This window comes from Planococcus citri, chromosome 4 (assembly GCF_950023065.1).
Source record: "Planococcus citri chromosome 4, ihPlaCitr1.1, whole genome shotgun sequence".
Classification (NCBI taxonomy): domain Eukaryota; kingdom Metazoa; phylum Arthropoda; class Insecta; order Hemiptera; family Pseudococcidae; genus Planococcus; species Planococcus citri.
Genome location: NC_088680.1, coordinates 66,165,433 through 66,178,084, shown reverse-complemented (window position 1 = coordinate 66,178,084; position 12,652 = coordinate 66,165,433). Strand labels below are relative to the sequence as shown.

The following is a 12,652-nucleotide window of genomic DNA, read 5'->3' as shown; positions in this document are numbered from 1 at the left end:
ACAGGAATGTATCGAACATTCCAGCCATGAGAAAATTTCCACCAAACCAGTTCCTGCTTCGTATGTTGATAATATTAAATAATTATCAACTTTCAATACGACGTTACAGTTACTTTAAATACAGGTGTTATGAATCTCGTCAAACGAGGTTCAAATTCATTCGACATTACGAGAAATTAGAGTAGACATTTTGAACGAAGCGAACACCAATTGCAAGTAAATTTACCCTGCGAGTACCTACTACGAGTGAAAGGTTGAATGATAGCAAAGACTTGAACATAGAATATAACTTATTAAAAATGAAATCGTATAAAATCTTCTTTTATTTCGAAGTAGAAATGTCTTTAACAGAAGTAAAATCTTAGAAGCATAGAACGCTTACTCTTATCTTTCTACGTTCGGTGATTACTAAATAAAAGAATATTACTAATTTCGAGACTTTGTGCATGTCATTTTTATTTCCAATCTCAATCGGATTAAAAAAACAAAACTCAAACCTTCTAATAACTCAATCAATCGATCAATCGAAAAATAGCACAAGTTGAAATATTACAAAAAGTATCACAATCAAATACACTTGACAAGATTCGAATGAAATGTTCACGACAAATATGTAAACATTTCTCCCATCATCGTATCATCGCTCATCACTCATCAGTAATAATATAATAATACACCGAAGAGCTATTTTTTTCACATGACATTCAATTTATCCAACACACACGAGGTAAAATCGAATTCCGGGCATATTGCTTGTTCAACGTTAGAGCATAATAAGGTAGTACATAAATACATATACGATGAAATTTTAATAAAAACTTTTTCGGCAACTCTCACACAAGATAGTAATACTAAAATAGGTATCGTTTAGCCCTAATTTACAATCCATGGTAACTGGAAGCAACGAAGGGTACGAAACGAATAAAAATAAACCGATACTCATTCATTGACATGACTAGCCCCTGCATTAACACTTACAAATCACGGCGAAATTTCTGTAGGGTTGAAATACATTTATGTAATTCGAAGAACATTTATATATCGTCGTCGTCGTTGGAATCTGATGTATTCTCGCTAGAACTCGAATTTCCGGATAGAGCGTTGTAGAAAGCGAACTCGTCTTCGGTATCGTCGTCGTCGTCGTCATCTTCGTCATTATCATCGTCGTCGTTGCCATCATCGTTATCGTCTATAAGTTCTAGAGGACCTGTTCGAACAATGAAAACCGTACAATATATAGATTCGTTCGTCGTGCGAGGATTTAATCGAGATAAAAGTTACAATACCTTCGTCTTGTTGATCATCGGATCCTGATCCGGAATTAATATCGTCATCTTCTTCTTCATCTTCATCCTCCTAAAACACATCGCATGTTCGAATTAGATAATTTCAGTTTCAACTCCCTCTAAGGATAAGCATAATTTTCAACCGAATATATTACCGCTTCATCGTCGTCATCTTTCGATCTTCCGACATCGTAGATGCGCAGAGATGATTCTTCGATATCTTCGAAATGACCGCAATTCTCCACCAATGCTATCTGAGTATCGAATCGATTGCAAGCCAGATAACAAATGGGTTTTTTCACGTCTACCGTAGCTATTCGCGAACAAATCGAACGAATTAAAAATTTACTAGAATCCGGCACCAAAAACCACACGATGAACTGATAACTTACTTATACTAGAATAATCGTAAGCGTCTAAGGTTTTAAATGACGTATCCAGAGCAGCATCGCCATCAATTTCTCTATCAGTGGTAACGGCGTAAAACGTTCTGCCAGTTTTAGGAAATACCACAGCGCACTGATCCAAAGAAGGAACTGTACGTAACAAATGGAACGTCCTAATATCCCATACTTCGGCATTTGATATGATCTGCGAAACAAACTACGATTAAGCCAGACATACGAAGACGCAATCGAAGCTGAATTTCAATCACACGTACCTCGAGTCCGTTCGGGTGAAACACACCGCTCAGCGTTTGATTGAGTTTATCGAATTTATGAATCTCTTTACCGGAGGTCACATCCCACAGTACTCCATCGGACAGAACTAATTCGTCAGTTGGATTGAATACAGCTCGATTTTTATTATACTGATTACTTTGACTAGGTTTCAACGTCATTATCTTTTTACACCTCTCGATGTTGTAAATCTAAATCGAACAATACATCGTGTTATTAAAAGTTGAAACTAGATATTACGTAGAAGAATAAATGAACTTCACTCACCGTAGCTTCAACGCCTTTAGTTCCTATTAATTTATCTTCAGTTACGTTACTGAATTCGAAATGTTCTTCGTCGTTAAAATAATACCTGAAAATCAACGTCAACGAATTTGATTAAGGATCAGTAACGAAAACCGAATATAATAAAAAATATTCGAATCACTCTTACAAATTATCTAAAGAGTTTTCTCTAATCTTCCATAAAGCAGATAAAGGCGATCTCCAAGCGGACGACGTAGCGACCAAACTTCCTTCAGAATTAATCGACAAATTGGAAATATACGACTGATGACAGGACCACGATCCGTCTTCCTGTAATTCAACGGAATTTAGTACTAATACAATACCACCGAAGAGTGAATTTAAAAGCTGAACACTTACGATGCCTGTATGCAAGTTCAACATTTTTACATATCCGTGATAAGTGCCAGCTAAAATACATCTATCATTCTGCAACAAATAGGAAAAAAAATTGCAATCAACACATCTCCGTGTAGTCTGAAGTTCAACTGGCATAAAAGTACCGAAGAAATCGAGTTTGGCTGGAATTTTTTCGGCCCAGAAAATGCAATTGGCTTTTGAGGGTTTCAACAATGCAGCCCCCCCGGGGGTTTAAATAAAAATGAGCTGTCGTAAAATAATTCGAACGCGACTTCGTGATCCATCAAAATGGATTAAAATAAATTTCGCGAGACTTCAAATTTTTGCTTGGAAGATTTAAAGCCCCAAAATACTTGAGCTTCAGATTTTTGGCATTTTTGAAAAAGTATCATGCGACCTATCGAAATAGGTTAAAATTTCGCGAGAAATTCAAATATTTCAACAAAAATGTATTTCGAGCATTTTAAAATAAGTCTCAGCCAAAATTTAGGTAGGTCATTTGACTCTTTTTCAAAAAAATTCCAAAAATCGTTACCCAATTTTGGGCTTAGAATTTTTCAAAAGTACTCAGAGTAGTTCTGACAAATTTTGTTACCCCCCCCCCCCCCCCGAAATATAGACTCAATTATTTGATACTCTTTTTCAAAAATCCCCATTATTTCGAGGCGATGCAGTTTTGAAATCAGAATTCTTCGAAAGTTCTCAAAAAACATTTTCGTTGAAATATTTGAATTTTTCGCGAAATTTTAATTCATTTTGATAGGTTACAAGGTCGTTTTTTCAAAAATCCCGAAAATCGTGACCCAACTTTGGGCTCAAAATTTTTCAAGAGTGCTCAAAAAAAGTTCAATTGAGAATTGCGATTTTCTACAGAAATTTTCATCCACTTCGATAGGTCACAAGGTCACTTCCGAAGTTTTGAAAGATTCTACAATAGCACTTTTTTAAAATTCCAAAAAGCATGACTCAGTTCTGAATGAAAATTTTGATTTTCTGCAGACTTGTTTTGATAGGTCGCATCATTTAAACGACAAGTTTTTTCGAAAAATCCCAAAAACCATGACTCCAATTTGGGGCTTAGAATTCTCCAAAAGTGCTCAAAATTGTTTTGGCAGAGAATTTTCATTTTTTGACGAACTTTTAACACATTTTGATTGATCGGATTGCAGTTTTTTCAAAAATCCTCAAAAATCATGACCAATTTTGGACCTCAAATTCTACCAAAGTGCTCAAAGAATATTTTCGTTGAAATATTCGAATTTTTTGGAAGATTTTAATCCATTTTTCAAAAATTCTAAAAATTATCTCCCAATTTTGGGCTCAAAATTCTTCAAAAATGCTCAAAAAATATTTTTGTTGAGTTGATTGAATTTTTTGTAACATTTTTTCAAAAATCCTCATTTTGATAAATCGGATAACAGTTTTTTTTCAAAAACCCTCAAAAATCATGATCCAATTTTGGGCCTAAAATTCTTCTACCAAAGTACTCAAAAAAATTTTTTGGGAGATTTTAATCCATTTTTGACACATTTTTCAAAAATTCTAAAAATTATCTCCCAATTTTGGGCTCGAAATTCTTCAAAAATGCTCAAAAAATATTTTTGTTGAGTTAATTGAATTCTTTGTAAAATTTTTTCAAAAGTCCTCATTTTAAAAAATCGGATAACAGTTTTTTTTCAAAAACCCTCGAAAATCATGATCCAATTTTGGGCCTAAAATTCTTCTACCAAAGTGCTCAAAACATTTTTTCGTTGAAATATTCGAATTTTTTGGGAGATTTTAATCCATTTTTGACACATTTTTCAAAAATTCTAAAAATTATCTCCCAATTTTGGGCTCAAAATTCTTCAAAAATGCTCAAAAAATATTTTTGTCGAGTTGATTTTCAAAAATGCTCAAAAAATATCTTTGTTGAGATAATCGAATTTCTCGTGAAATTTTTTCAAAAATCCCAAAAATAAATTTCACGAAAAAGTTTTGATAAAAATTATTGATTCTTACCGAAATTTTACCCCATTTTTTTTCAAAAATTTCAAAATATCACTATCTAATTTGGGCTCAAAATGCTTCAAACGTGCTCAGAAATTATTCTGTTCCATTTTAATACGTCACAAGTTACAATGACACCTTTTCTAAAAATCCCAAAAAATCAGAACCCAATTTTGGCCTTAAAATTCTTCCAAATTGCTCAAAAAAAAACCTTGTATCAACAAAAAGCCAACAGAACTGAATTTTTCAGATCCTATTAATTCCAACCTAATTCGATTTTAGTCTAAAATAAAATCTGAGACGTCAACCAAATATGAACCATACCACAAATTCGCAACAATTAAAATATCCTTCGTCTTCCATCAGTCTGAATGTTTTAACTTGGTAAAATCTGCTATGTACGAGGTGTTCGTCCAGTCTTCTGATATGCATTCCTTTACTAAATCGAGTAGTGAAATTACCGTACAATAATTTCTTCGGTTTAGGATCCGGGCATTTATGTGGTCTGTACGCAAAAATTAAAAAGTCAACATATCTCAACGAAAAAAGGAAAAAAAAAAACAAATTGCTCCAATCAACGAAACACTCACAATAGTAAATCGAACTGCGGGCAAGTCACCATCGGATTCTTACACAAGGAATGTTGGTTAGCAAGATACTCGGTAATAATAGAATCCAAATTAGTGTTTCTTTCGGGCTGAGGAGGAGGAAGCACTAGTTCACAGCGCATTTGTTTTTGAAGTGATCTACCAGGAGAAGGTGTTTGAAATCCTTTCTGCTCGAAACGTCTACTGAAAAAAAATAAATAATCGACGTTCATAATTCCAATACTTTGATGTCGTCGTCGTCGTCGTATTCGTACCTGTTATTTAAATTAACTCTGATAGGAGATTGAAAGAAAGGAGCGTTCGAAACTCGAGATGCGACAGAAGGAGAAACATCCGTACAGTTTTGATTCGGTAACACTGGTTTCATATGTTTCGGATCGGAAGCGTTGTTCAGTCGAGCCTGCAAAACAGTTCCATATTAGTACAAATTTCAAATCTATTATTCTAAACGTTCGAAAGATCACATAAACCACGCAGATACTTACTTTACTCATTTTGTAAGCGAACGGTGATAAATTTGGTACTGGAATAGGCGTTTTGATCGGTGGTAAATTGGCTTCTTTCTGCAGTACGTTCGCTGTCTCGTTCAGACCGTGTTTCAATAAATGTTGATGAATGATTTGAAACAGTTGTCGATTGTTGTACATGATTTTAGTCTGAGCTACCACATTTGCCTGCAAATTAATCATAAAAATCGATATTCGAACGAATAAATCCAGAATAAATCTATAACTGATCGATATTACTTTGTGCATGTTCGCTAAAGATGCCTCCAATTGCGACCCGGTCGCTTTACTTTTACCCGAAACCTTTTCCATCAGTTCGACGGCGTATTTTTGAAATATCACATGTTCCTGTCTTCTATCTTGTAGAATAGGATCGTTCATAAGACCTAAACAATAAAACAAAACGTTAAAATACGATACTAAACATCACTAAACACTCGTTTAAATAATAAACGTATAGTACTTTGCAGCTGTCCGGTAGTAAAAAGTGGTAATTTGCTGATAATCTGTCTTACGGTTTCGCTTCTAGCCAATCCAGCCAAGGCTTGACAGGCTAATGCTCTTATAGCATCTGCATCGGTGATCGGTGTCTTGATGGTCATCAAAGTCATCAATACCTGAAGGCAAAATATCACGATGTTCATTTTTCAAAAATCAAAACTAGAGTTCAATTTTTTTCAAAAAAATACTCACCATTATACCGTTGCTCGTTCTGATACAATCCCATACTTTTTGAACTATTTCTTCGCCGCTTTGCACCCTGGGCCATTTTTTACGAGCACTGCTCGACGAGAACGAGCTCACCGAAGATACATCCTAGAAGCAGAAATACATATTTCAGGTGAATAAAATTCACTCCAGAAAACGAAACGATTCGAATACGAATAGAGAGAATCGAACTAACTCTAGTGACAGGAGCACAAGCGCAGGTAATTATGACATTAAGGGCTGCCTTCTGAACTTCAGGATCGGTGACGATTTCGCCTTCGGCTGCACCCAGAATAATCGTAATTCCTAACGTGTTTGTATCTTCGGGTAACTGAATCACATCGCAGAGTTGCAACTGCACAGTTGGAAGCACCGAACAAATGTTTATCACGTCCAAAGCACTTCGCACAGTTTCGACTCTACGCAATTGAAATAAAAATAAAAAAATTAACATCATCTGTGTGCTAAAATAGGTATCCTATCTTGAGATGAACCAACCTGCCGGAATAATTCCAATCGTACGTGAACGCGATTATCTTCAGCATCAAAGTGATTCCTCCCAAATCCATGAATTCATTAACCGGTTGCCAACGAGCTTTGAAATTCAAGTACTCTAATAGGAAATTAATTTCGCCCCTTACAACTTCAGGAGTCGATTTACCAGACTGTAAGAAACCGGAAAAAATACACGATTATTTGAAATTAAAAATCCAAGTGTTCGTAATCCGAACACGAGTATCGAGTAAAGCTTACTTTATAACTAGGTAAAATCAAATTTTGCCCTTTGGTATCGGGTGATATCGTATCCCTCATGAACGCTCGTCTGGTATTCTCTGTTTTTAGGAACAAATGTGCTTCGAAGTAACGTTTCAATGCTGCGCACACTTGTCTTACGATTTGACGTACGGAGCATTCTTCGTCTTCGTTTCTTCTCGTATCTTCCGATGCCAAAATCGGTAAAGTGCTCAACTAAAAAATTACCAAAATACATTAATATCGAGTAAACTGTTGTAACAACTTTTGTAATTAAGTACACGAAAACCCAGCCAACTTACCACGTTGACCAATTTCCTCAAGCCATCAGCGGCGTCGAATTCTTTCAAAATAACGCGGAATTGAAACGATAATCCAAAAAACATCGTAACGTGGCAACGACCAGAATCGTGAGAACATTCCAATAACCATAAACCATATCTGTAAAAAACAGCACAAGTTTATAGAAACCATTCGAGCCGAATCGTAATAGATTTATATCTTTTTTTGTTGCAGCAAATTACTTTATTAGTTTAGAAATAACGTGAGAAGGAAGCAAACAGATTTTCTCCATGGAGTCTTCGCAGTGAGCCAGGTAAAAGAAGCAAATAGATACACCAGTGGCTGATATTCCAATTCGGGGCACTTCTAGTAATTTCTAAACAAGAAAAAAATCAATACGTTATTCCACATTACGAGCAAAATATTCAAAATTGAGCGTACAGCAATCAAGACAACATGTAAAAGCAGGACTTCCAGCAGGATATTTTTTCTAATGTTTCTATAAAGAAGGGGGGGGGGAGTTGCTGAAATTTATTGAAAGCACTGTTTCATTTTTTTTTCGTAAAATAGCCAGAAAAAAAATCAAACAAAATTTCCAAAGAAGGAAAAAATAGATAAAATAATATTTCGACCTTTATTTGAAAAAAAATTAGTTTTTTTTTTGCAATTTTGACAAAAAATCAAGAATTTATCGAGAAAATGTTTCAAGTTTCAATTAAAGGGAGGAGATGAAGGAGGTTCGTCAAATCAAAATTTATTCAAGACGACATTTCTTAGGTCGAAATTTAAATTTTTCAAGAAATCCCCCCTCCCTCCGTCTCTCCCAAAACCAAACCTCTAAATTAAAGGAAAAATAAAATACATAATAGAAAATTTATCAAAGTTTGATTGAAAAATAAAAATGAAAGAAGTGGAACTTTGGGAGTAAGGTTTTTCAACAAATATTTTACTGGTAAGAAAGGGGGAAGAGGGGGGGGGGTCAAAATTTCCTCATTCTCGAAGATAACTATCAGAAAAAAGGGGGGAAATTTCAACAAAAAAAAAAACGTAATTCTCAACAGGAATTTACTCAAAACTGTCGACTGAGAGGTGAGGAGGGGGTTAAAATTTCTTCTAGTCGAGAACTTTGATCAAAGAAATGAAGAAAAACACAACATTTATTTTTTGCAATTTTCGAAAAAAATGTTTTGATTTGGACCAACAGGAAAGGGACAGGTGGGTAAAAGTTCATAAATCTGTTCAATTAAACATTTTCCATTTTCAAAAGAATGAAAAAAATAATTATATATTTTTTTGAAATTCTAGTTGACAAACATGATTTTAAAGAGAGAAAATTTTCCATTGCGAGGGGGAGGAGGTGCCAAAATTTCCAAGTTTTCAAAAAAATTGAAATTCTTGAAAAGAAAAATTAATTAAGTATTTTCAAATTTTTGTGTTGGATGAAGGGGGAGGGGGGCAAAATTTATTCGAGTCAGAATTTTTTCACATGAAAAATTAACAAATAACGAAACAAATTTCAAAATTGATATAAAGAAGAATAAATGACAAATTTTTATGTTGAAATTAACAGAATGGAAAAAGTAAAATTTTCAATCAAAAATTTCTGCTGATGTATGAGGAAGGGTGGGAGGAGGGGTGTCCAAAATTCGTTCACTAAAAAGTTTTTTGTTTTCAAAAAGTACAACAACGTAAAAATTGAAAAAAAAAATTAAAATTCTTGAAAAGAAAAATTGATTGAAGTATTTTCAAATTTTTTTATTGGATGAGGGGGGAGGGGGGCAAAATTCATTCGAGTCAGAATTTTTTCACATAACAAATTAACAAATAACGAAACAAATTTCAAAATTGATATAAAGAAGAATAAATGACAAATTTTCAAGTTGAAGAATTAACAGAATGGAAAAAGTAGAATTTTCAATAAAAAATTTCTGCTGATGTATGTTGGTGGGAGGGAGGAGGGGGGGTCCAAAATTCTTTCAAGAAAAAGTTTTTTGTTTTCAAAAAGTACAACAATGTAAAAATTGAAAAAAAAATCAAAATTCGTATTGAAGAAGAAAATAAATGGAAAACTTGAAAATTTGATTGAAAAAAAATTTGGTGAAACGCAAAACATTTTCGCAATTTTGGTTTTAAAAAATCCAAACTTCTGACTGGGAGGAGAGGAAAGGAAAGGGATATGGATAAAGTGAATATTTTTTTCATTTTCAAAAAAAATTAACATACCTAATTACCTACATGAAAAAAAAAACAAAATTCACAAAAAAAATCAAAATATTTAACAAAAAAATTGGGAAATACTTTTGTAATTTAGTTTTGTTATGAAGTGTTTTTATGTGAAGTACGAATGATGGGAGGGGAAGGGGGAGGGGGTCAAACATTTTTATTTTCTATCAAGTGAAAACAAAATCAAAATTAGACCATCTTTGCAATTTTGTCAACAAGAAGAATATTTCGAGAGTAAATTTCACAAAAAAACCGAGAAATTTCTACTTTGGTTTTGAAAACACAGAGCAGAAGTACATAAAACAGACATTCAATCAGGATTATCAACCCTATAGCATTTTACAACGCTGAAAAATAATACTACGTACTTGTAGGCCTTGCATATTCACGAATTCAATAGCAAATTTTTTATGGCACAAAATGGCTGCTAAATATCGTAATGCTTCGAACGTCAATCGAGCATTTTGCCAATTTTTTCTATTGATTATTTGTAATATCAGACTGAGGGCATTTTTTTCGACAATGTGACTTAAAAACTGCAACAAGAACAGAACGTAATTAATGAGCAAATCAACAGAACGTAAACATAAAAATAGAAACAACAAGTGTAGCTTATTTTCCGAATCTTACTTCTTGATATTCTCCCATCGGAGTGAGATATTTCAATATGAACATTTGTTTAGTAGCTAAGGTGGGAGGATGTATTTGAACATTTCCGATAATTAAAGTTTCCATTTCAGCCCACGATGAATTACTAAAATCACTATGATAAGGACTCGGTTTTTTACTATAAATTGGAGAAGTCATTCCGCTGTAATCGGTGCTTCTTCTTCTTTTCAACGATTCCGTGTAATCTAAGATCAAAAAACAATGGCTATCAATATCACGAATGCGACATAATACACACGATAGTTTAGTACAAACTACAAAGGTCGACGACACGACTCGTAATATAATGTATTACCTGATTCGTTTTCGTTTAAATAACCATTAATCACTTGATCCGATGATCCGTGATCTTGTTGTGACAAAGAATTAGAAAATCCGTTATTAATTTTCGAATCGTGATTATTACAATGAGTATCTAAAATAACAAGTGTTGATAATTTTACAAAACCGTATTATAGAGACTTTTTTTTACCGTGCACTCAGGTACAGAAAAAGTGAACCTCGTTCGTCTACGAGTAATTAAGATCATCGATGTGGGTTATAAAATTACCTGAATTTTCCTTGTCTTTGGCCAAATGGGCGAACGGACGAGCGAAATTAATAGATGGAGATGTAGTGGTAGAAGGAACTTCTTGTTGCATTTTCTCAACACATGCTTGTTTATGTAACGCGTGCAGTCTGTCTAACATTAGCGGTACTAACTTATTGTTTAGTTCTCTGTAAAACGAAGAGCAAATGTTGTAAGAAAAAATGAAATAAATACGGAAATTTTAAATTGATTATACGAACCTGGTCATATTGGCGATATCTTGGACTTCCATAGCAGCAGCTATTAAACCAGTGGCGTAAGTTTGAAGCGGATCGCCTCCTCTTTCAGCCCAGCAATATAGTCTTTGAACGAGTGCATCGTTGGTGGGCTGTTAACATACGTGAAATTAATCATCAAAATCTCGAATACTTACAGTGTAACTATCTGTTGTGGATCATTACACGATACTAACCGTTTCGAATACGACTGATGTCTCCAAACCGGGCATAATATCGATCATAAGTCTACAAGCGACCGTGTTCAGTGGTCTTATATCTCTTTTATTTACCCCCTGTCTGGTCCAGTAATTCTCTCGTAAATAATCATTAACCAACTGCGAATGAAATAACATCGTAGTTAAATAACATATCACAATATCTGTGACCAAGATTCGACATGATTTGTGTCGGTCATTACCTTATTCATAAACGTATCTTTTCGAAATAAAACTTTCAACATTTGCCCAAACGAGCAATTTGGATCAGCACGTGACGGATGTCTTTCATCGAACGGATCCGGATCAATTTTTTGATAATTTTCGGCTTCTGCTTCGACTAATTCGGCCAATCTGCGGAGCGAAATAGACGAATTAATACGAAGAAATGCGATATAAATTAACGATAAGCGATAGTTTAGTTACCTGGTAAGAAGAGGAACCGGATCATACATCGAAGTAGCCTGATCCTCATCCCATTGCCGTAAAATAGCCGAAATGTCGGTTTCTGTTTGTAAATCCATTTCTACGCTTTCGTTGAGGCAACCGAATTGTTTACGAGAATTTTAAAACCAATTAAACGACCGATATGGAATCCTGTAAACAAATAAGGATGAAAAATTAAACAACGATAAGCAGTTTGAGAGGAATTGATAACGTGGTAACTGTACGGTTACAGAATCTGCTGAATGCGCAACCGTGCGCAATTCCGATACCGGCAATTTGCACATCATCGTTCGTGAAATAGAATAAATGATTTAAAGTAATGGAAATTGCTTACTAGATGTGGATTGATTTTCAGGCAACGATACGAAACGATTTTTCAGCGGTTTTTTTCAAACTAATCAGCATGTGTGATGAGTTTCACATCGGGTACCGTAGCAGAACACGAATGCAGATAATGGGTATCGTGGATTTACACAATCAAAACTTGAGAATGTATTTCGCTTACGAAACTATTTATTAATCATGTAATTGTATTAAAATAACCATTACGGCATTACGACGATGAAAAACGAGAAAATAACACAGTTCTCACCAAAATTTGAGTTTGAGACTTGAGTATTGTGTTGATTGTTGAATGTTGATCAATCTTGAATCTACACACGAGGACGAGAAATTAAAAAGTGTTGCTCGAAATACAAACATTAATTAACTTTTGATGAATTACGACACGACTCGATTGTTTTATGAGAATGATCGACCTTTTTGCAGATAATAAGAACAAAAATTGAACTGAAATACATATTTTGAAATACGAAGTATGAAAGTATTGTGGAG

General features: G+C 34.2%; 1 protein-coding gene across 2 annotated transcripts; it reads right to left on the bottom strand.

Moving 5' to 3' along the window:
- Window positions 1-305: 305 nt before the first annotated feature.
- mahj (LisH and WD40 domain-containing protein mahjong) lies at window positions 306-12,641 on the bottom strand. 2 transcript variants are annotated; one of them, XM_065359757.1, is made up of 30 exons: window positions 12,411-12,641; window positions 12,153-12,327; window positions 11,798-11,968; window positions 11,575-11,725; window positions 11,351-11,491; window positions 11,139-11,266; window positions 10,900-11,066; window positions 10,645-10,764; window positions 10,311-10,534; window positions 10,049-10,216; window positions 7,700-7,833; window positions 7,478-7,616; window positions 7,176-7,391; window positions 6,921-7,087; window positions 6,619-6,841; window positions 6,408-6,530; window positions 6,178-6,331; window positions 5,955-6,100; window positions 5,694-5,882; window positions 5,463-5,608; window positions 5,191-5,391; window positions 4,925-5,105; window positions 2,612-2,680; window positions 2,400-2,542; window positions 2,234-2,318; window positions 1,948-2,157; window positions 1,679-1,877; window positions 1,442-1,599; window positions 1,287-1,356; window positions 306-1,207 (listed from the first exon to the last, which is right to left on the bottom strand). In XM_065359757.1, the coding sequence occupies exons 3-30, from the start codon at window positions 11,893-11,895 to the stop codon at window positions 1,035-1,037; spliced, it is 4,323 nt and encodes a 1,440-aa protein (XP_065215829.1). In that variant the 5' UTR covers window positions 11,896-11,968; window positions 12,153-12,327; window positions 12,411-12,641; the 3' UTR covers window positions 306-1,034. The 2 variants fall into 2 exon arrangements, with proteins under 2 accessions (XP_065215829.1, XP_065215830.1); XM_065359758.1 differs by having other exon boundaries at window positions 5,191-5,388; window positions 12,153-12,641.
- Window positions 12,642-12,652: the final 11 nt, after the last annotated feature.